Source organism: Macrobrachium nipponense, chromosome 44 (assembly GCF_015104395.2).
Source record: "Macrobrachium nipponense isolate FS-2020 chromosome 44, ASM1510439v2, whole genome shotgun sequence".
NCBI lineage: Eukaryota > Metazoa > Arthropoda > Malacostraca > Decapoda > Palaemonidae > Macrobrachium > Macrobrachium nipponense.
Window position 1 is genome coordinate 15,606,242 of NC_087221.1, and position 21,856 is coordinate 15,628,097.

Below are 21,856 nucleotides of genomic sequence, written 5' to 3' on the forward strand. Positions count from 1 at the left end.
CCTTGCTCACCAATTTATTCTATACCTACGATATTAAGAAATCAAGATATGTGTAGAAGGGAGAACTGCCTCCAGACTGTACAGTCAGTATGGATTTAAACGCACGCGGAACTGGTTGAAATATTCGCAACAGCACCAAGATGAGATGCCATGGTGATAGAAAATCTGACTCCGTTTCTTGTTATTGCATAAAAAAAACTTTATCAATCGTGAACCTACGTAATTTATTTAGAATTCTGCGTAACGGAAAAGATAATATTTGATATCTGTAATGGGAGAAATGGTTTTATCTCTGTTGTTGTTATAAATTTGGCAGATATGCGATCAAACACGTGGGAGGACCAAAACAGCCCAGCCAGAGAGCTCAGCTCATTTTGTAAATACTATTGTTTGGCGTATTATAGGCTTACCCGATTCGTTTGGGTGTGCGCCGCAGCTGCTGCTACTGCTACTCAAATAATCGCATTTTTCTTACTAATCCCAAGAGTTGACCATGGAAAATCCCAAGATAATAAAATAATTGACATATGCCAAGCCTTGGAGTCCTAAATATTTACTTTGTCTGTCTATCAGGAAAAGATACTGATAAATTGAAGTGACGGTATCTTTTCTGAGAGAGAGAGAGAGAGAGAGAGAGAGAGAGAGAGAGAGAGAGAGAGAGAGAGAGAGAGAGGATATAATGCAGTGTTCTATGCTTGTTAAAAATGTGCAGTAGCGGGTAATTCATATCTGGAAGAAAGAAAAATGTGAATTTTGTTGCTGTCAGTCGCATGGACTAAATTTACAAAGAGCAGGGAACAAATCTTGACATTCCTCGAGAGATTAGTGAGATGAACCAAGGCCATCTAGGATGAACTCTCTCTCTCCCCTCTCAACTATACTGTAAGTGTTAACTTGAGTCTCTGAAACCAATAGGTATTAGGTCAAGCGCAACTGTGTGTGTGTGTATGGGCATACTGTTAAAAAATGTGCTGTACCTACAGGTAATAAATACCTACATCTTGAAAGATAAAACAAACAAACAAATTTTGTTGTTGTTAGTCGCCGGGGATATAAAGAGTGTGACCAGCGGACAGAAAGATTAACATTTTTCCAGAGATTAAAGAGCTGAATTTTTTTTGAAGCTATGTCAACCGCGTTAGTAAATAGGTATCATCTTCTATAAAAAATTTTTCTTTTCTTTTTGCGGAAGAATCTTCAAACCATTTTGCATTCAAAGTAATGAGAAGGAATCATTCTATTCTTCATGTAATCAGTAAAATACTTACACTAATAAAAACTAAAACTACGTATTGTATGCAAAACACACATCATCGTTAGCTTCGCGTGTGTAAACGATCATTCTAAGAAATTCACTGAGTAGTATAACTAACACCTGATTGGTTGGTTGGTAGCCATGGTGATCTGTTATCCAATGACTGCCCTCTGCTTCTGTTCTATTTATAGACATGCCGTGGATGGCTCTAGTTTTGAACGTTACCATGTTCGTGATTTTCTGACTGCTGACGGCAAAAATTACTCAATAATTTTCTTTATATAATTATTTCTTCGTGAAAACAATAATATAATATGATCATTTTAACTTTAATGTATAGTGGTATGAAAAATACCAGTGTGTCGTAGCGATGCGTCATCAATATAGTGGTATGAAAATACCACATGGTGTTGTAGCGATACGTAATCACGAAGTACAAATCCTTTTCCCGGACCATCCTCAAAATTTTACGACTCTTCAACTTCAAGATCGATATGGTGAAATATATTATATAGTCATACTTATTGTTAAAATTCACAAGTTGAACTGCAAAACATTATTATATTTTGATTGTCATGTACATATATTTTTTGCGTTTTACGGAATGTTTGTTTTGAAAATAATAGCTATTAGTGAACATATGGTATTAATTGTCCCACTATTTTGTTATAGGTGATCTTAGTTATCTCACATTCATTTAACAGTATTATATTAATATTTATTTAAATAAACTGTAATTAATAAATAACAATAATGAAAAACATAAAGGGAAAATTTTTTTTTGCTGCAGTAGTGATGTTTGTTTGATTATGCATCTGACCTCACATTTCCGAAATCTGAAAAATTCCAAAAACCGAAACATCGGAATGTGTGTGTACTGCACATTTTTTTTAAACACACACACAATGTCTACACATTTACTGATACCCGTTGGTGAAAGACTCAAATTACAGAATTTATTCCTAAGAGAGAGAGAGAGAGAGAGAATGATTTAGGACTCCAAGGCGTGTTATTTTTACAATTATTTTATTATCTTAGGATTCTTTTTTAATCTTGAGATTTTATATTCAATTCTCGAGATTAGTAAGAAAATTACCGTAACTTGACTAGCAGCAGCACACATCTGAATGACTCGGCCATTAGCATGCTAAACCACCAACCTTATGAACTGACGCTCTCGGAAAAGGAACTCGCATGATACATGAGATACAAGACAAAACCACTGTTTATTGGTGAAAATTTGGGGGTCGCATGATATGCGAGATCGCACGTTACTCGAGTATATACGGTAATAATAATAATAATAATAATAATAATAATAATAATAATAATAATAATAATAACTAAGTCAAGAAGAAAGTATCACTCATTGATGTCGCAACACCATGGGACACCAGAGTTGAAGAGAAAGAGAGGGAAAAATGGATAAGTATCAGATCTGAAAAGAAAAATAGAAATAAGAAGGATATGGGATATGCCAGTGGAAATCGTACCCATAATCATAGGAGCACTAGGCGCGATCCCAAGATCCCTGAAAAGGAATCTAGAAAAACTATACGCTGAAGTAGCTCCAGGACTCATGCAGAAGAGTGTGATCCTAGAAACGGCACGCATAGTAAGAAAAGTGATGGACTCCTAAGGAGGCAGGATGCAACCCGGAACCCCACACTATAAATACCACCCAGTCGAATTGAAGGACTGTGATAGAGCAAAAAAAAAAAAAAAAATAATAAAAATTATTATTATTATTATATTTTTATTATTATTATCAATATTATTTATTATTATTATTATTATTATTATTATTGTTTTTGTTGTTCTTATTATTATTGTTATTATTTTTATTATTATTCAGAAGATGGACCCTATTCATATCAAACAAGCTCACAGGGGTTATTGATTTGAAATTCAAGCTTCCAAAAAATATGGTGCTCATTGGGAAGTAACACAAAGTAAAGGGAAATGCAGAAAGAAGAGATCTCACTTATTAAAAGGAAAAAATAGGTTAATGAATTAATAGAAAAAAATACATTTAAATGCAAGAATAGCATTAGGGTAATAATGCATTGCATCTTCTCTTGCTTTTGAAGTTCCAATTGCACAACATTCTCAGGAAGAATGGACAGCGAAGGCATATTTACTGGATACTGGTGCTGCTGTTCAGTGGATCTGGTTGTTCTCAGCAGGAAGAGGGAATTGGAGATCAATTGTGAATGTGAAAGATCTCTATTAAAGTACAACTATTCAAATGCAACTTATGAAAAAGTGACAAGTCATAACTGCTAAAATTAGGTAACAAAAACCTACCACCACGAACCCCTCTATCTAAGAGATAAATCTCTGGCACAAGCAGACATCTAAACCATTTTACAATCCAGTTACTTCTTCATAATCATATTTACGCAAAGAATAACAGCCAAATTAAAATACTATTAAAACCAGACTCAAAATTGATAACTCAGCTATGATTCAACCTGCAATCAAGAAATGGCTTTGTATACAGTAAAATGTTATCCATTAAAGAAGTTTTAAAAATAAAAAAAAGTTAGGCGTTCAAATAGTGGTGACAATCTTATAGTATTCAACAAACATCAATAAAACCTATGAAGATTCTAGCTTTAAATAGAATTTGGTTTATAAATTTTTTCTAGTTTGTGTTAGTGGAGGAAATCAAGAGTAACAAATATAACTGCTTAAAAAAAAGAGCCTAAAGAAACAGACAAACTGGCCTTTTTAAAAAAGGATCTTAATGAACTTCAGTGAAAAAAACCAGCAGACACAAAATCTACTAGGAAAAATATAAGCAGAACAAATTCTATGACAAGAAAAACTTACACCAAATAAATGAAACAGGATGTCAGCTTCTGGATGCTACATGGCTGTAGGCAACATACCTCAAGTCCTTTCCCTCAAAGTTATTATAATTCACTGGATCATTATTATTATTATTATTATTATGAAATGTAACCTGACAAGCATGGTCAATTTCTTGAGTTTCTGCAAATGCAAAGAAGTTTGCCTGAAATGAGACCAGAAATGTTTACTTACTAGTGAGATTTATGGGATAGGATGCTGACCTTAGTAAAAACTAAGCAGGCTAAAAATTCAAATGCTACCAACAGTCTTAATTTTGACTAAGTTCAGTCTCTTATCCCACCAACTATAACAATAAGTAACCATTTTAAATCTCTGTTATGGAAAAGTGTAACCTATTTGTATTTGCAAGAACTAACACTGCAACCAAAGAGGCTTCATCTCCATTCTTTTACCTTTCTAAACCTATAATCATATCACTTGTAAAGACTAAAAACTATACACATGTCCAAAAATAGCCTATGAACACTAGGCTTAATCTCATTACAAATATTTGTCCAACAACAAATATCAGCTTAAAAAGCTGTGAATGAGATCACGTATGTAGACTTGAACACCTAGGTTATAGTTGACAAAAGTCTCATGGTTACCAACTTCTCTGCAGCACTAAAATCAGTTTGAATATGTTCAAACAAAAATCCACTGCCATCACATGCTCCAGAGGAACATAAACGTAAGTTGATGAGGTGCGTCCAAAATAAGAAAATTACAGTGGCTTAGCATCCAAATCATTACTGCTCACTAGTTCTCATGAGTAATGAACCAAAAGTTCAAAAGCTGTACATTACAAATATTCACAAATGTAAGCTGATGAGAATAGTGAAAGCTAGTTGGTGCACTCTCATATATGCACAAACTTGCATATGCATAAAGTTCAATAAATACTTGAGGAATTGTCATAATATAGTAAAATACAAAATTTAGTCACTGCTGTACTTTGCATCATGTTTTGCTATAAATTTCAACAGCCTTTGACATCAATCAGGAAGAAAACTTATGGAAAGCTGCATTACTTTAGAAAGGTAAAACACTCAGAATTCTGAGAGTAAAACTAATAAAATTGTTATGCTAACAATATAGGAACATACAACATGATAAAAGTATTGGAAAAAATGGAAAACTCCATCTGAGAGTTGAAAGAGAAATGATAAAAAATTATGCTATCAAGAATGTAGCAGTAAGTGATATTCTGGATTACAGCAGTAACATCACAAATTACTTTAAAATGAATGTGTTACGTGATACAATAGAGATATTGGAGAATAAGAGCAAAAGTATGGAGATCATAAACAGCAAATCTTCAAATGGTAACGAGTAGTAAACTATGTGGATGCTTTGGTCCCTGTTAGATCAAGTTACATTGTTTAATCACATGGTAAAATTGATTCTTCTTCCTTTCTCTTTTGACACATATGGGCATGCCATTTGAATGCAGATGGGAATACCGTAAGAATTTAATAATAATAATAATAATAATAATAATAATAATAATATAATAAAATAATAATAATAAAATAATAATAACTATTATTATTCTGAAAAAATCCACAATGATGAGTGTAAATACACATTTACACTAACATCTGTCTTGATTTTTTTACCTTTCTAGTGAATCATGTTATGAGATTTTTATAAATAATAATGAGAAAAAAAACTTTTAATTCATCCTGCATATTGTTGCTTATGTATCCTTGCAGTTTTGGAATATATTTATCCTGTCCTCTAAAGATTCAATACTGCCAACAAGAATGGTATTAATAATGTATCCCAAAAGTCTCAGAATATGTAAAACAATACAAGAGTCATCAAAACATTGAGGATCTTTAATATTCCAACAAGGACAAAATATTGAAATAATTTCCGCTTTCATTAATAGTAATTTTCAATAACCATACTTCAAACTTAATCTATGGGAAACATGTATATTTATAAACATAACATAAATATATAAAAATGTCAGCAAATTTTAAATATTTAGGGATCTGTGAATGCCTAAGAAGTTCCCACTATAAGTTATTTTCAAATGTCTTCAAGATTACTTTCACATAAAGCCTTTATTCTAGCAATAAAATATCTATTGTTGGCATTGGCTTACATTATATGTACTAAGCACCTATGCCTTCAAATCTATATCTATTTACTTGGTGTTAAACAGTTAAGAAGCCCCACAGCTAATCTAGCCAACGTCTCCACAATGACAAATCGGAAAATATACCTTACTTCTAATATACTGTGCTATGGTACAGATGCTCCATATATCAAGTGAGTAAAAATTACATCCCTGTATGAAGTGCATCAAGCTGCCAGCTAAATTATAAAATAGCTTTAACATTCTTAACATTTAGCACATTTTAAAGGTAGAATGTTATCTATTTAAAGTTCAGGGCACCAAAATAGAAAACTATACATATAGGTGTTTTTCAAACAATTCAGTTGAAAGACTAGATGAAGTAAAGTATGTAAAAAGGAAACTGTGAGACGACAACCAAATTAACTAAATAATGAACAAGTTAATAAAATAGCATGACAGTTCCTAAGCAGAAACAAATTATAATAAAGCTGTATAACTGTAAAGCATAATTCAATTTGTGAATATACAACCCTCTGGGTATCTTAGTAGGAACAGTTTTTATAATAATTAATAGTTCTCAGAAATAAAGTTAATACAATCAGCCCCAACATCTATGGAGAAGGCAACTGGTTCCAGGAACTCATCTTGGAATCCATACATATTATTAAAATCCTTAGATAAAATCTATATATTTTTGTAATCCTTATATAAAATAGTGATTAGGTATGCTTCCTAATTTTTTTTTTGTAAACTGTAAATATGCTTTCGTTTTATCACAGAGGGATGATATAATTTAATTCCAGCGAGAAAAACTAATCTGCATAGTATTCTTTAAAACTAATTACAGAATACAAATTAGGGTATGAATAAGCAATAGATGATCAATTTTCCAACAGCAATTTGCCTTGCATTTGAAATTACGTATACTAATTTTCTTGTAACTAACTTTCAGAATTACAATACATATTTTGTTATGCTGTGTATCTTTTACATAGCCTATTATGTAGGAATAGTACCCCTTCATACTACCTACAGGACTGATAATAAAACCTTTACAGGTTGACTAATGAAATTAAGGTTGTAGGCATAAAACCTTAAAATTGGTTTATATGTATACATTGTATATCATTTGGGCTTAGCTCTTGAGCATGAAAACTCAACATATCACTTGGTTCTGTATATAAACTGAAAAGTCTATTAGACTACATTACAAATGAGGCAGCTGCAGAGAGATGTGGTCTAATGACTGGAAACTAGAATAAGATCTCATACAATAAGATGATTTGGATAAGGAACAAATGGTAAGAAAGTAGTAGATGAGAAAATAGCTGGCCTGCAGTAAGGATGTGGAAATCATGGGGAAAGGGCACAGATGAAGACCTAAACCTGACAAAGTTCAATCATAAAGTGCACTGATAGGAAACTAGAGAAGACCCATTACAAGTCTAACCTTGTAAAAGGAAAATCTTATATAAAATCATTCACAGCTACCAGAAATAAAACTCAATGAACTACAAGCATCCTTTGTCTTATAACGGATTTTCATTGTCATGTATCATTCAGTCCTATTATTCTCTCACTATTGCTTCTGAGGCCATTTAAAAATGTATAAATTCTTCATTGTGTTCAAAGGATTGCCATGACGTGGATACATGAACAGATTCAACTGAAAATGCTAAAATACTTCATAGAAAAGAATAACATATCTAATAATAATTAAAGCTCACAAATTACAAAAATTTATCTAATCTTAAGTTCTACATTCAAATTTTACCATAAATCTTTTGGAGAGCCTGCTCTGTTGAAAACTTAAAATGGTAATGAATCTACTTTTAGGTTAAAAAAATATTGTATCCGCATATTTGCACTTTTTCAGATACAGCTTCAATTTATGCATATATAGCAATGTACCTGTACATGTGTTCCATGTACTAAAATAAAGAAGACTTATAACATATAAGTACTTTTTTTTTTACAATAATTGAAGATTAATTCTACTTTAATATACATGTACAGTGAAATGCTGGCTTCTCATGTACTTAATTCAATATAAAGTGAAAATAAAGACCTTGTTATTTCAAACACGTACAACATACAAAACAAGAGCTTAGGATTTCAAATTCTTCTCCATTTTGTGTTATGATTAATAAAGCTTTTCAAGATTAAATAATATCATGTGGTCAGGAAACCAAAGATTTTTCTGTCAAAATGCTCAGACTTGCCGAGATGATTTACTACAGTATTTAGAGTGAAAAAAAAAAATACAGGAAAATAAGTAAAGTCAACATTCAGAAAAGAATGCAGTCTTGCTTATGAGTTAGAAAGGCACAGGATGATACAAAATACTGTACAACATACCATACCAAAAGTGAACAAGGTGCAAGTATGCCAGTATACTACTGAAAGACTTCAGGATGAAAAATGATGAGAGCTTCTACAACCCTTGGCTCCTGTGCTGCATTTGCTAAGGCAAGCAAATCTGCCGGTTGGAGCTGGTCAGTTGGTGCAGCAGTCTGAACTAGTGTTGGAGCAAAACAAGTGCTGAGACTGGTTGCTGTCATTTTGTTGACAGCACTGTGTTCACAAACCCTAAACACAGTACATATACTCATTAGAATACATTTTTATTAAGTAAATCAATGTTCTCAACTATACAATTAAATGGTAAATTTTTCATCTGAACTTTTGCAGAATTTATTAAGAAATCAAAGCAGCATAAAATCTTACAATGAATAGAGAAGGGGCTGCACAATGGACTTCCTTTATTTACACAATAAGAATAATGTAGCTGGCATACAAACAAGTCTAAAGCGTATCCAACCATTTTTCAACACAATAAAATCTTGTTTTCTTGATTACAGCTGCATAACAATTGTGAAAATAAAAAATGTATTGTAATCAGATTTACAGTAGCTCAAGCTATGATGTGTGAGAACATGAATACAAACTGGACAAGAAAAATAGTAAACATACTAACAAATATACTAAATGGAACTTTAAATGCAGGATACCGCTCACGTTCAAATACATAATATACTGTATATGGGCAGCCTCATACTTCTTTATTCCTCAAGCTTATCAAAATTAAAAGGATGAACTCAACAGCGCATAACAGGACTACTTTACAACATTGAACACAATGAACAGGACAAACCACAGGCAAACCAAATTTATAAGGACAAAGTTGTTTTATAAATACAAACCAAAACTTTTTCAATACTGCTATTCAGGTGAATTGGTAGTTTAAATGAAATCTATTCCATTTTAAGTAGAAGCCTTGTCAAAACTTGTCCAATCACCCTTCTGCTGACAGTACTCAATCTCAATCCACCAACAGGGAGCCAGTGGAAGTATGAGCAGAACTAAAATGTGAGCAGGTAGGGGTCCCATATGGAAGGGCAAAACTTGGCAGGCAATTAGTAAAGAGACATTATCAATGGGAGATTTACTTGTTATTGGTTTTACTGGTTTTTTATCACCATTTTTTTTACTTATATGTACAAAGCAAGAATGGCAATGAGCTTTTATCTTCGATAATATTCATTTTCATAATAAGGATACGTGAAGGGATGCTATGAAATAAAAATAACTAATTTAAAACTAGTTACTCTGCACAGAAAAAATGTAAAAATAATGATTTTAGAAATTATGAAACTTTTCAACAACAAAATCATAAGACATACACATTCTTAGCCACTATAATTAGAGGACTGATTGTTTAACAATAAAGAAGTATGATCTTAAAAATCATAAAGCATCTAATATACTTGGAAATAATTGAGAACAAATTTTCATAAACTAAGCCTTTCTTCAGAAGAAAGGCTTCGTCAGATTCCATGCTAATTGTTCTTATTGTTAATAAACTGGTATAGCTTCACCAAGCATTCAAGCCTCTTCCCTGTTGTTTCAAACAGCTGAATTCTCTAGCTAAACTGATTCACTGTTGTTTCAAACAGCTGAATTCTTTAACTAATCTGAAAGTAGCAGAGAGGGAGAAGGCTCAATTTTCTTAATTTTACTTATCACTTCACTAATATACCACCGAAGCACTGGATCACTGACTATGAGTTATAAAATGTCAATTTTGGCAATTTCTTCTTGTCTCTGCCTCTACATATGATGGAAAAGGCTTGTTGAATGTTGCTTTGAACAGTTTTCTTTACATTTTTGTGATATGGCAGCAGGAATCATTTTAAAACATCTTAGCTATATGTACCTCATTCTTGGACGTTCTCTGATTAGAAAACCAAAAACCAATTGGTAATGGTATTTCAGTAGTGGTCACCAATTTCTGTTATTGGTAATTGCCAGTGTATTGAATAACTGGTTTTCATACCTACAGCCCCCTCATTTTGGGACCACCTTGACGTGGTGAGGGGGCTCTCGAACCTCAGGAATCTCTTCCCAGGTTCGAACCCAAGAGTCCCATATGACATTATATATTTTCGAGTAAACTTATGTGGACTTTTCCATTTTTTGCCAAAATTTTTTAAAAGCAAATAAAATGAGAAAAACAATATCATGGCTTAACGTGGAGTTAAATACCGAAGCTAAATAGTGAGAACTGTGGTAGATCCATCATCTACCCGACAATGTTCGGACCTGTTTTTCAGGCGGAACTATTCTGTGGAGCTGGACCACGGATTCCAGGGGGGGCCTGGTTCTAGGAATAGAACTCTCGGCATTCTATCCAGTTTGCCCATAATGTGATTAGGATGGGGATAATTGTATTAACATAATACTCTTAGTCCTAGCAAGCGGGTTCTTGCTTACACTTGGGCCATACTAATCATGTTATGCCATCCCTTTTGGGGTGGGTAGGGTAGGGATGCGGACATTTGGGAGTCCTTTCTCACTTGTGCCTTTGGCAGAAGATTTAACTTCGCGAAGGGCCAATGATATCTTTTCAAGAATTTTTTTTTTTTTTTTTTTTTTTTTTTTTGTAAAAACTCAAAATTTATGAACTGTGAAATAAATGATTTGAGTACCCCTGGGCCCCATGATGGAAAAAAAACTACGGCACAGTTGATGACCATTGGCACGTCACTCCCGAATTTCCTAGGTACTGCCACAAGTAGTGAAAGTACTATAAAAGATACAAAGGAACACCCTGTTCCAAGTAAAGCAGCAGAGCCAGAAAACCAAATAGAGTGCATAAATAAAAAAGAAACAAACAAACATAAATTGGTAAACTCCAATATCGTAACAATGGAACCATATATGATGAACAATAATTCTGAATTAGAGACAAATAATCCTCCCAGCAATACAGAAAAATATAAAAAATCATAATAGACAAGCAACATACATAAAACAAGGACCAAAAAGAAACAAAAAATTACCGACTTAATCCCACATTGGTACATTTTGATGACCTCTTTGGACCAGATGAATTGGTCAAGATTTCTAGTCCTCAAAGCTGACAACAAAATCTCAGCAGCGATGCTAGAAAACAAATTACTTAACATATATCCAACACAAGACATGGAATTGCGACACATCAAGGGACAATGAATGGCTTATCCAAGTAACCAATAAAAAGCAGTCCACTGCCTTTTTAAGTATAACAGAAATAAATAATATAAAGGTAATAATTACAAGCCACGAAACATTGAATTATGTACAGGGTACAGTCATCCTACCCAATAGCGAGCAGGAGCTTCCTTCAAAACAACTATTGCTAGACTCCCTAAAATTGAGATATAACAATATCCACGATTTAGAAATATACTCTAGTTTCAAGTAGGAAAGATAAAAGTAAAAATATCAACATTGCCAAAATAAAATTTACAGGCCAAGACTTACCATTTAAAATAAAAATTCTAGGACAAAATAGAGAAGTTCGTCCTTTTGTTCCTAAACCATTACAATGTACACAGTGCTCAAGGTATGGACACACATACAAAAGATGCCGTAATAAAGCTATATGTGCAGTCTGTGCATCAGATGACCATACCACTAATTGGAACTGTAATCAATCAAAATGTATTAATTGTGGACTAGCCCATCACGCAAAATCTAAGGGAGTGTTCATTTTACCAATATAACACAGAACTTCAGTTGTTAATAAATAGGACAGGAATGGCAGTCATGGAAGCCAGACTGAGCTAAAAGTAAGAGGCGTTAACAATCCATCCAAAACCCCCACCTTTTCAAATGTGACTAAAAATCAAGACATCAAACAGCACAATGACAAACAAGATAGTATAAACAGGGAAAACTGGATTTCATACCAATAATACTGAAACACAAAATAAAAGTGATATTACAACAACCAATACCACCACTAACATAGATGATTCAGTTATCCATGGAAAAGAACTTCCAATAGAAGAAGAATTAAAATAATGATGATAATCGAACTGGCAAAAAGAAAAGAATTCTAGAAAGAACCCCACCTAAGGGAAAAAAGGTAAATATTGAAAATTACAATCAATCCAGAGAGACTCCAACTACACCAGGAGAACATTTTAAAAAGGATATTAAATAAACTAACCTAAAACTATTCACAAGTGGAAACTACACAATTACCCTCAATCTCAATCAAACAGCCAACATCTGGACAGTAAAGATCACTCTTTACAAGTTCCATCAAATAATACTAATGAAAATCATACCATTAAACCAAACCAAAATATAACTATCACCCCCCAACCATCCACAAGACCGAAATATCCCATTAACAACAACAAAACAAATAACCCCTCAAACCAACAGTCCTTATCACTACAGAAAAGGAACAATAGAATTACAAAACCAGAAATTTCTAAAGCTAGACCAAAAACTTCTGAACCAATAATTAACATTACCAAACATGCTTCATCTTGTGGTTGTAATGAATGCTTTGTAAGTACATATAACCAACTAACTACCAAGACAGAGGACACAGTACGAAATTGTATTGACAATTTTACCAAATTAAGGAGGTGCCCTGTTTAACACACCAACATGAAGAACGAATTATGTTCTGAATCCTTAAAATACAAAAAGGAAATTATAAATCAAAAATAGACTTATTAATATTCAACTATGAAAAAACAAACAACTGCAGAATCTAATAACCCAACATACAAATACAACGATTAAAAAACCACAAATAAATTCAAATGCATATAAACTACGAGATAAAGTAAAATCAGCAATCAATTTACAGAATTTAACACAATTCCTCCCAATAATGGAATATAAAATCATTCAATGGAATATAAATGGTCTCTTAACCCGACTACGTCTGGGTGAATTACAAAGAATCATACGAGACCACAACCCAATGTGCATAGTCTACAACATATAGGAAGTAACCCTACAAATATCCAACACTATAAAATTGCCTGTTATTCACCAACTGACGGTGGAAAATTAGGCACAGCCATATACGTTCATAATAGCATTACATATGAACCTGTTGACATACCATCTATGCCATATCAAAACATACATCAATTAAAACTGTATATGCCTGATAAAAGTAAAATTACTATTTGTAATTTATATAACCAACCAAATTTCAATGCAAATTTCAGTGATTTTTCTGAACTTATTAGCAAAAGTATACAGGAACCACTACTTATAGTAGGAGATTTTAATGCACATAATCCATTATGGGATATTAATAACCCCACTGACACATCCGGAATCAACATGAGAATACTATAATGAAACACAACCTGTATTGTCTCAATGAAAGTGAAGTTCCAACATATTTTTCAAATACACACCTAACCTTTTCTTCAATTGACATTTCATTATGTTCAAATGATGTAGCGGAGAAATTTGAATGGAAACGTCCTAGACGATTCATACACAAGTGACCATTTCCCAATCATTCTGAACTACTTAAGTAATGTCAAAATATTGCCACCTACAAGATATAATATCCAAAAAGCTAACTGGGATAAATATTTCCTATACACACGAACATACCACCATTCCCACATAATGAAGATCACAATACTACATGTGAATCCTTCTCCAAACTTCATAATAAATGCTGCAGATAAAAGTATTCCAAAAACCAAAAACACATTCCACAAAATCCCCTGTCCCATGGTGGAATCCAACATTAACAACATTAAGTAAAATAAAACATATATTGAGTCGCAATCTAAACAGACTCAAAACTCGCCTTAAATCACTCAACAAAATGCCCTATATATAAACATATTAAACAAACTAGTTATAACAAACATAACAATTAACCACATTAAACCACTATATAACAAATATACAGCAAAATTTAGAAAAACAGTAATAGCTGAAAAAATAGCATCATGGAAAGAATATGTCTCAAACATATCTTCAAACACATCCACAAGGGATATATGGCAAAAGATAAGGAAAATCAATGGAAAACATATAAGACCTCCAAGAAGTGCAATACATTTAAATGGAAAAATATACCATGATACTTATGAAATATCAAACATAATTGGGAAACATTTTGAAAACATCAGTGCTTACTCCAGCCTAGATACACATTTTCAAAGTATCAGAAAAAAAACAAAAAGAAAATATAATACTCAATTTTGAAACTCTTGAAGACCTGGTATAACTATATTTTTAACATGGATGAACTAGATAATGCCATCAACTCTTGTCATCCCTCTGCACCAGGATATGATAAAATATCATTTGAAATGATAGAAAAATTAGCTCCTATAGCTAAATCATATTTATTAAAATTTTACAATAGTATCTGGCTAAACGTGTCTTTTCCTGATAAATGGAAACATGCCATAATTATTCCAATAAACAAACCAGGAAAGGATGCAAGTAATCCATCCAATTATAGACCGATATCTCTAACAAGTTGCCTATGCAAAAATCTTAGAAAAAATGGTTAATGCACGATTAACGTATGTAATAACCAAAGAATCCATTTTAACACCAACACAATCTGGTTCAATAGCTGGCAGATCAACCCTAGATCCCTTAACACATTAGAAGATCATATCAAAAAAGGCTTTGAACAAAAGAAATTAACAGTAGCTATATTTTTTGATATAGAAAAAGCATACGATACAACATGGAAACATAACATCATGCAAAAAACTCCACTCCAAGGGACTAGAGGCCACTTACCAATATTTTATTAAGAAACTTCTTAAACAAACAGAAACTTTTTCAAGTAAGAGTAGAAAATTCCTACTCAGTAACTATAAACTGGAAGAAGGAATCCCTCAAGGTAGTGTCTTGAGCTGTACATTGTTTGCTTTAGCAATCAATGGACATTACTATAAATTTACCAAGTGGTGTAAAAAAAACAGTTTATATGTTGATGACTTTGTCATTTACTATACGAGTAGTAATTTGAGACATGCTCAGAGAGTTCTCAGTACTGCCATTTCAAATATATGTAGTTGGGCAAATTCAGTTGGATTTAAATTTTCACTGATAAAACAAAAGCAATCGTCTTCTACAAAGACAAAAGGTGGATGAAGAACCAAACAATCAAACTGCAGCTTTATAACACTGTAAAATACAATTTTGCTACAAAAATCAAGTATCTAGGAGTAATATTTGATCAAACATTTAAAATTGGAAAAGAGCACATCAAATACATTAAAGCCAAGGGCATCAAAGCCCTTGCCATATTAAAAAAGTTATCACACACTAATTGGGGAGCAAAGCGAGACATTTTATTAATGATATATAAGGCAACAGTCTTATCCATAATAGATTACTGCTGTCCAATATATTCATCCGCCTCAGAATCTGCATTAAAATCTCTCGATGCAGTGCACCATGAAGGCGTCGATTGTGCACAGGAGCTTTCCGATCGTCCCCAACAAACTCACTTTTGGTGGAGGCAGGTGTTTTGCCCTAAAACATCACCGTAATTTAATAACAATACAAAGAGGTCTTTCATTACAAGCTGGATCGTCTCCTGCACTTACTGCTTCCAAAACTGTAATCAAGTAACAGCAGTTAATAGTACTAGCTCTTTCCCAAAAAGAGCTAGATACATAATGAACATACATAAATATGAATCCAATTTTTCACCCACCAATGGAATTGCCACCACCATTGGATTTTAAATAGAGTAAAGATATGTACCTCCCTGTCTTACCTACTCAAGAAAACAAATGACAAGTACGGAAATGTACCGCCAACATGCTTTGGAGCACATTAGAAGAAAAGGCAACAAATTTATGATATATACAGACGGCTCCAAAAATAATGTTGGAGTAGGAGCATCTGCATATTCGAAAAAATATGTTGAGTAAAAAAAGCCTACCTTCAATATCATCAGTATTTACTGCTGAAGTCACAGCCATACAGATGGCTCTAGATATGATATCTGAGGCAAAAGCAAGTGTCTCTGTTATTTTCAGTGACTCACGTAGTGCTATAGATGCAATAAGACAGTATAAACCAGGAAACCAAATAGTACAGGAAATTCAAATAAAAAATTCATAACTCCTCCAATCAGGAATATCAATGGAAATATGTTGGATCCCAGCACACGTGGGAATAAAAGGAAATGAATATGCAGACTCTGCTGCCAAATTAGCCTGCACTATCCCTCCAACAATTTCATATGCCCCAGTGTCAGACTGGGTAAAATCAGTTAAAACATTAATTTACCAGGATTGGAAAGAAGAATGGGCCTCGGTGCCAACGACAAATAAACTTAAAAATATAAAAACTGAAGTCTATGCATGGAGAACATCCTCACAGGAGGAAAGAGCAAAAGAGGTGATCCTAGCAAGGCTACGTATAGGACACACAAGATTCTCACATGGTCACTTGATGTCAACACCACATGAGACCCAGTGAAATGTAACAGATGTCAAACACCCATGACAGTACAGCATTTGCTTGTTGAGTGCCCAAATGACCCAGGAAAGATCTATTTATCTGCGGAGTCGGAAATGAAAAATATTCTTGCGGAAAGCAGGGATTTTTCAATTAATAAAATTCTCTCTCTCTCAGGATTGATCCCTGAGAACCAGCCCGAGAAGAGTCTTACTTGAGACTCAGAGGTCTGGGAAAACTAACCCTATTAATAATAATAACATAACCTACAGGTGTCATACTGGCAAGGGCTCCAAATAGCTGCTTCTACTGTGGTACCTGGAGGAGTGATTCAAATCATGTCTGTGCCTCAAGGTGCAAGAGCAGACACATACACAAGAACACTGACAATTTTAAGCAGCAGAAGGGTCAGGAACGGGGCAACAGGGTTCCAGGTTAGTTTCCTTAAGCCTGCTACTAACATTCAGTTATGCCTGCACAGTTGTAACTGCACGGTCGGCCTGTGTAGTTATAACTGAATGTTAGTGTGGATAACCTGCACAGTTTTTCTGGCCTGCGCAGGCGGCCTGAGTAAATAGCTCATCTCAATTGATCAGTATCAGACCAAACGGCTGCGCATGTGCAGTGCAACGTTAATATGGTGAAGGAAACTTTTCCGTCTCAGTTCACTGTCTGTTTCCGGACAGATAACATCTACCAATCAAAAACATTGAGTTGGGTTTTATTGAAATTAAGTGTTTATACCTAAATTGATGATATATTGGATTTACTTGTGTTTTTAATAATTGATATGGATGTCAAATAAAACATATTAATAATTTTTCCACAGGAAAAACAATTGTGTAAAATGAAGGCTTTACGTAGCAGCATCATTCCTGAATGTCTTGTAGATTTCATTGAAACCTACATGAATGAGACTTTGCTTTGGCAAGTAAAATCCAAAGGCTATCATAACAGATAAGCCTATCTATGTTTCTTTGTGGTTATAAACCATTTACTATGCAAGTCAGGTTTTCAATGAGAATAAATGTTTTCAATTAGAATAAATATTATGACAAAATAATGTAAAACAAGAATAGGCCTATATGTGTCCATTCATGATGTAGTTAAACTCACCTTGCAAGCTTCCTCAGATTGAGTAATGGATGACCTTTAAGATCCAACTCACCAACAAACGAGGAAAATAAAGGGAAAGAGGGAAAGGTACCTCACCACAACCTCTCAACCGTGGAGCCCCGGGGCACAACACCCTACCTCCACAACAACTGACTGACTACTGCCCAGGTGTAGACAATCCCACTCACACATAACTGCAGCAGTGTTTCCAAAAATTCCTAGATCACATTAATGACACAACACATGATTATGCACAGTTATAACTGTGCAGGCATAACTGAACATTAGTGGCAGGCTTTAGAAAAGACAGAGAACAAAGCTCCAGGAAGGAGAGAGGTCTAAAAAATGCTCCTATAGGCACAAAGCAGAAATTCAGATGGAAGAAGCTGCAGATCCTCAGGAAGAGGAAGGCTGACACAAGGGGAGAGAGAAAGCAGAGAAAGGATGCATGAAGGTCTGCAAGGAAAAGATACAAGGAGACAAGGGCCGACACGAAGACTGGGAAGGTGCTCACTGCTGGTTTAAACAAAACCCCTCTGCAATGATTTGGCACTACGATAATACTCCAGCAGTGAGACATTAGCCATCAAAAGTGCAAGAGAGAGATAGAAGAATTTCCCACTAATAAGGCCCATAGAGGAATCCGCAAATACATGAGCCTGCAAATCCAGAGTCTGCGAATACGGGGGCTGACTGTACGCATGGGTTGCCAGATGCAACAGATTCCTTGCTTTACCATCTTTGAATGTTTTTAACCGGTTTCCAGTTGGCGCTAGAAGATTATCCTATTGTTAAGACTGAAGATTTGTTCCAAGTATGAACAAGGTTTTTTTTTTAATAAATTTGTAATAACACATTAGAACAACAGAATATGAATATGGCATGCATTGATGCTTATTGCTGTGATGGAGACCAGATATCTCTCTCCTCATATCTATAATGAATTTGTCAAAGGTGATATTTCTTATTAGTCTAACTTTTACTCATGAAACAATTTTTTGGGGCATTTTTAAACATATATTAAAAAATGCAAGAAGTATAACATTACACACAGCAATCAAAGAAAATTATTGCTCAGCATTTTTGCCCAGTCAATGTCTGGCAGAAACAGATTTTGAAACCCCCTTCACCCCAAATCCTCAAAGGGTTAATAAGTTTCAGACTAAAATTCATGAAAAAAACAGGATTTTAATTTTGATATACTGTACTCATACTACTTCTAGCATTTTTGTCTAATATGTATAGTACTACTGGATAATGTGACCTTTAGAGCATCTGTTCACAATTTTGTAAAGTTAATTTTTCTACAAAAGATTGCCACTTTATATTTACTCGGTAATAGTTTTCCCCCTTGAAGAATGATCAAACTGATAATTTTATTACATGAAAGAAATTACTATTAACAAATTTCATTTTGCACATGAATCATTTCTTATTCATTGGTCTTCAGGTACTACTTTGCTTATTTTAAGAATACTTTTAAATCTTTTTTCATTCATTCAAGTCTCTGACCTTTACCATTAGATACATTACACTGTGTAAGTGAAGGATATATTGTAAGATTCCCAGCTTTGCTGTTGAACTTGGGCTTACCCACTAGGTTTGGCAGCCTCTCACTGTCATATGCCCATATCATTTATGTCTCGCCATGCAAACTTTGAATCACATGGGTAACAGATCACCTGTAACGATTACTATTCGACCCACAGGCCGTATTAAAATGGGTTAAACCCAACAGTGTCAGTTATTTACACACATTCTACATGTGCTCCCTTACATTACAACCTGAAAGCTTTGGCATGGTACTGCATCTTGATAATATTGTTAAAAATATATTGTAAGAGAGTAACAATTCATATTTGATCTTGCATCTCACATTATAAGGCAGTCCCCGGGTTACAACGGGGGTTCCGTTCTTGAGACGCGTTGTAACCCAAAAATTGTCATAAGCCGGAACATCATCAAAAATCCTAAGAAAACCTTACTTTTAATGGAGGCATATTTATGATCATCCAGCATATGAGAATGAAGACAATTTTACTAAGAAAAGAAACAAGTTTCCCAGTTAATCCATTATAAACCAAAGGAGGTCTATAATACACACAAAGGAATTGTTTAAGAAAATCCTAACAATTTCAAATAATAAACTTACCTTCCAAGGTGTGTAATGATAACTTTAAGAGTGGCATAATGAGCAGGAGGTAAAGTTATGAGAGCATCTCGTATGCTGGACACCCTTGCTTCCTGGTCAGTAAGTTCTGAAAGGAGATAATTTTATTTATTCAAATAGTGTTTTAACATGATTACTTTTATATTTCTCAAAAATATATAACATTGAAATAAAATACATAACACAGTTTACTTGTAAGCCACTGCTTAACTGGAGTGAAATTTCCTGAATCATGCTAAATCAATGTAATCTTCAACAATTCCTTTCCTCCACAAAAAAGATAAAACTTCAAAAAGTCTTGCTGGTCAAAACCTCATTTTTGTAGCATGGTCAAAAATGATATATATATCAACAACTTAAATTCACAGTGATACACTGAATTTAGCCAAGAACAGATATGACAATTTAAAACCTAAATTTTTATTAAAACAATAAGAGTTACATCAATGCTATTTGTCCAATATTTCATATTAAAATAAGGAAAATAGGCCTAGTAATATTTCTCTAGGAAATGCTTTTACTTCTGGGAGAGATTGATTAAAATCATCCCTGTAACTTTCCAAACATCATCCAGATGTCAAAATACTGTACTATTTACAATTTCTTTTCCATTTTATTGTCAAAATATCAAATGATCAATGGAGATATCTTTCTCTGTAACTTCATTTCAATCTTGCACAAAGCAATAAAGTCTTGAAGAACCAAAATCTTTATAAATGTATAAAAAGTCTTTCAACAGCTTGAGAAAAATCTTTGGGAAATACTCTGTTATTACCAATACCAAAAGAAAGAAAGAACATTTTCTGAATACTTACTGCAAGTTCCTATGAGTCTATTGAAACACTGAGTAGTAATAAGAGGAATTGGTAAAAGTCTCAAGTAGAGTTTTAACACACCAGCGACTACATTGATGTCTGGAACAGCCTTCTCATTTAAGCTCACGCGATCACCATCTGCAATTGGAAGTATTCTTTCATCCTACCTTACCAGTACCAGTAACTGACCATAATAGCCAAAAGCTATTATGCTATTAATTTTGTTCTAAAAAGAAAATTTACCTAAAATATAACAGATAAAAATGATGACAGCAATATCAAGTCTCATGACACAAGTGCAGAGTGTATTACACAATCGCTAGCCTAAGACTAGCATGCAGACTTGTCTTTCTTTATTACTACCCTGTACTATTATGTATTAGTATTAGTATTATTCACTGAAAAGAATGGTAGTTTGTATGCTGTTGAACTTATATTTCACTTTCTCAACTTGCAATAAAAGTTTCTTCTTTTTGGCTGGTAAACCACAAAGCAGCCGACCAAATTTCATTTACTGTAACAATTTTAAAACTCGCGCACCTCAACATACAAAAGTTCCTACTTACAAAAAATCCAAGTTATGAAAGCAAAGACGAATATTTTTTGCCTCTGTATACAAAAATAATTCAGGTTGTGAAAGGGTAAAGTCTGAGATTCGCCCGGACCACCGAGAACAATTTTAAAACTCGCGTACCGCCAACTCAGTAGACTCGCCACCATCCTCCCGCTCTCCCATTGGTTCCTGATGCTAGTCACTGCCATCAGATCCTGCACCCCTATTGGTCAGCATCATGCCT

At 33.8% G+C, this 21,856-nt stretch overlaps 1 protein-coding gene across 1 annotated transcript in view; it reads right to left on the reverse strand.

The window, feature by feature from the left end:
* Positions 1-5,647: 5,647 nt before the first annotated feature.
* LOC135204043 (N-chimaerin-like) overlaps positions 5,648-21,856 on the reverse strand; it is a gene marked incomplete in the record, with an annotated part of 72,946 nt that continues 56,737 nt past the window's right edge. The window contains 3 exon segments of the mRNA XM_064233993.1: positions 5,648-8,789; positions 20,227-20,332; positions 21,060-21,197. Coding sequence (XP_064090063.1) covers positions 8,597-8,789; positions 20,227-20,332; positions 21,060-21,197 — 437 coding nt within the window.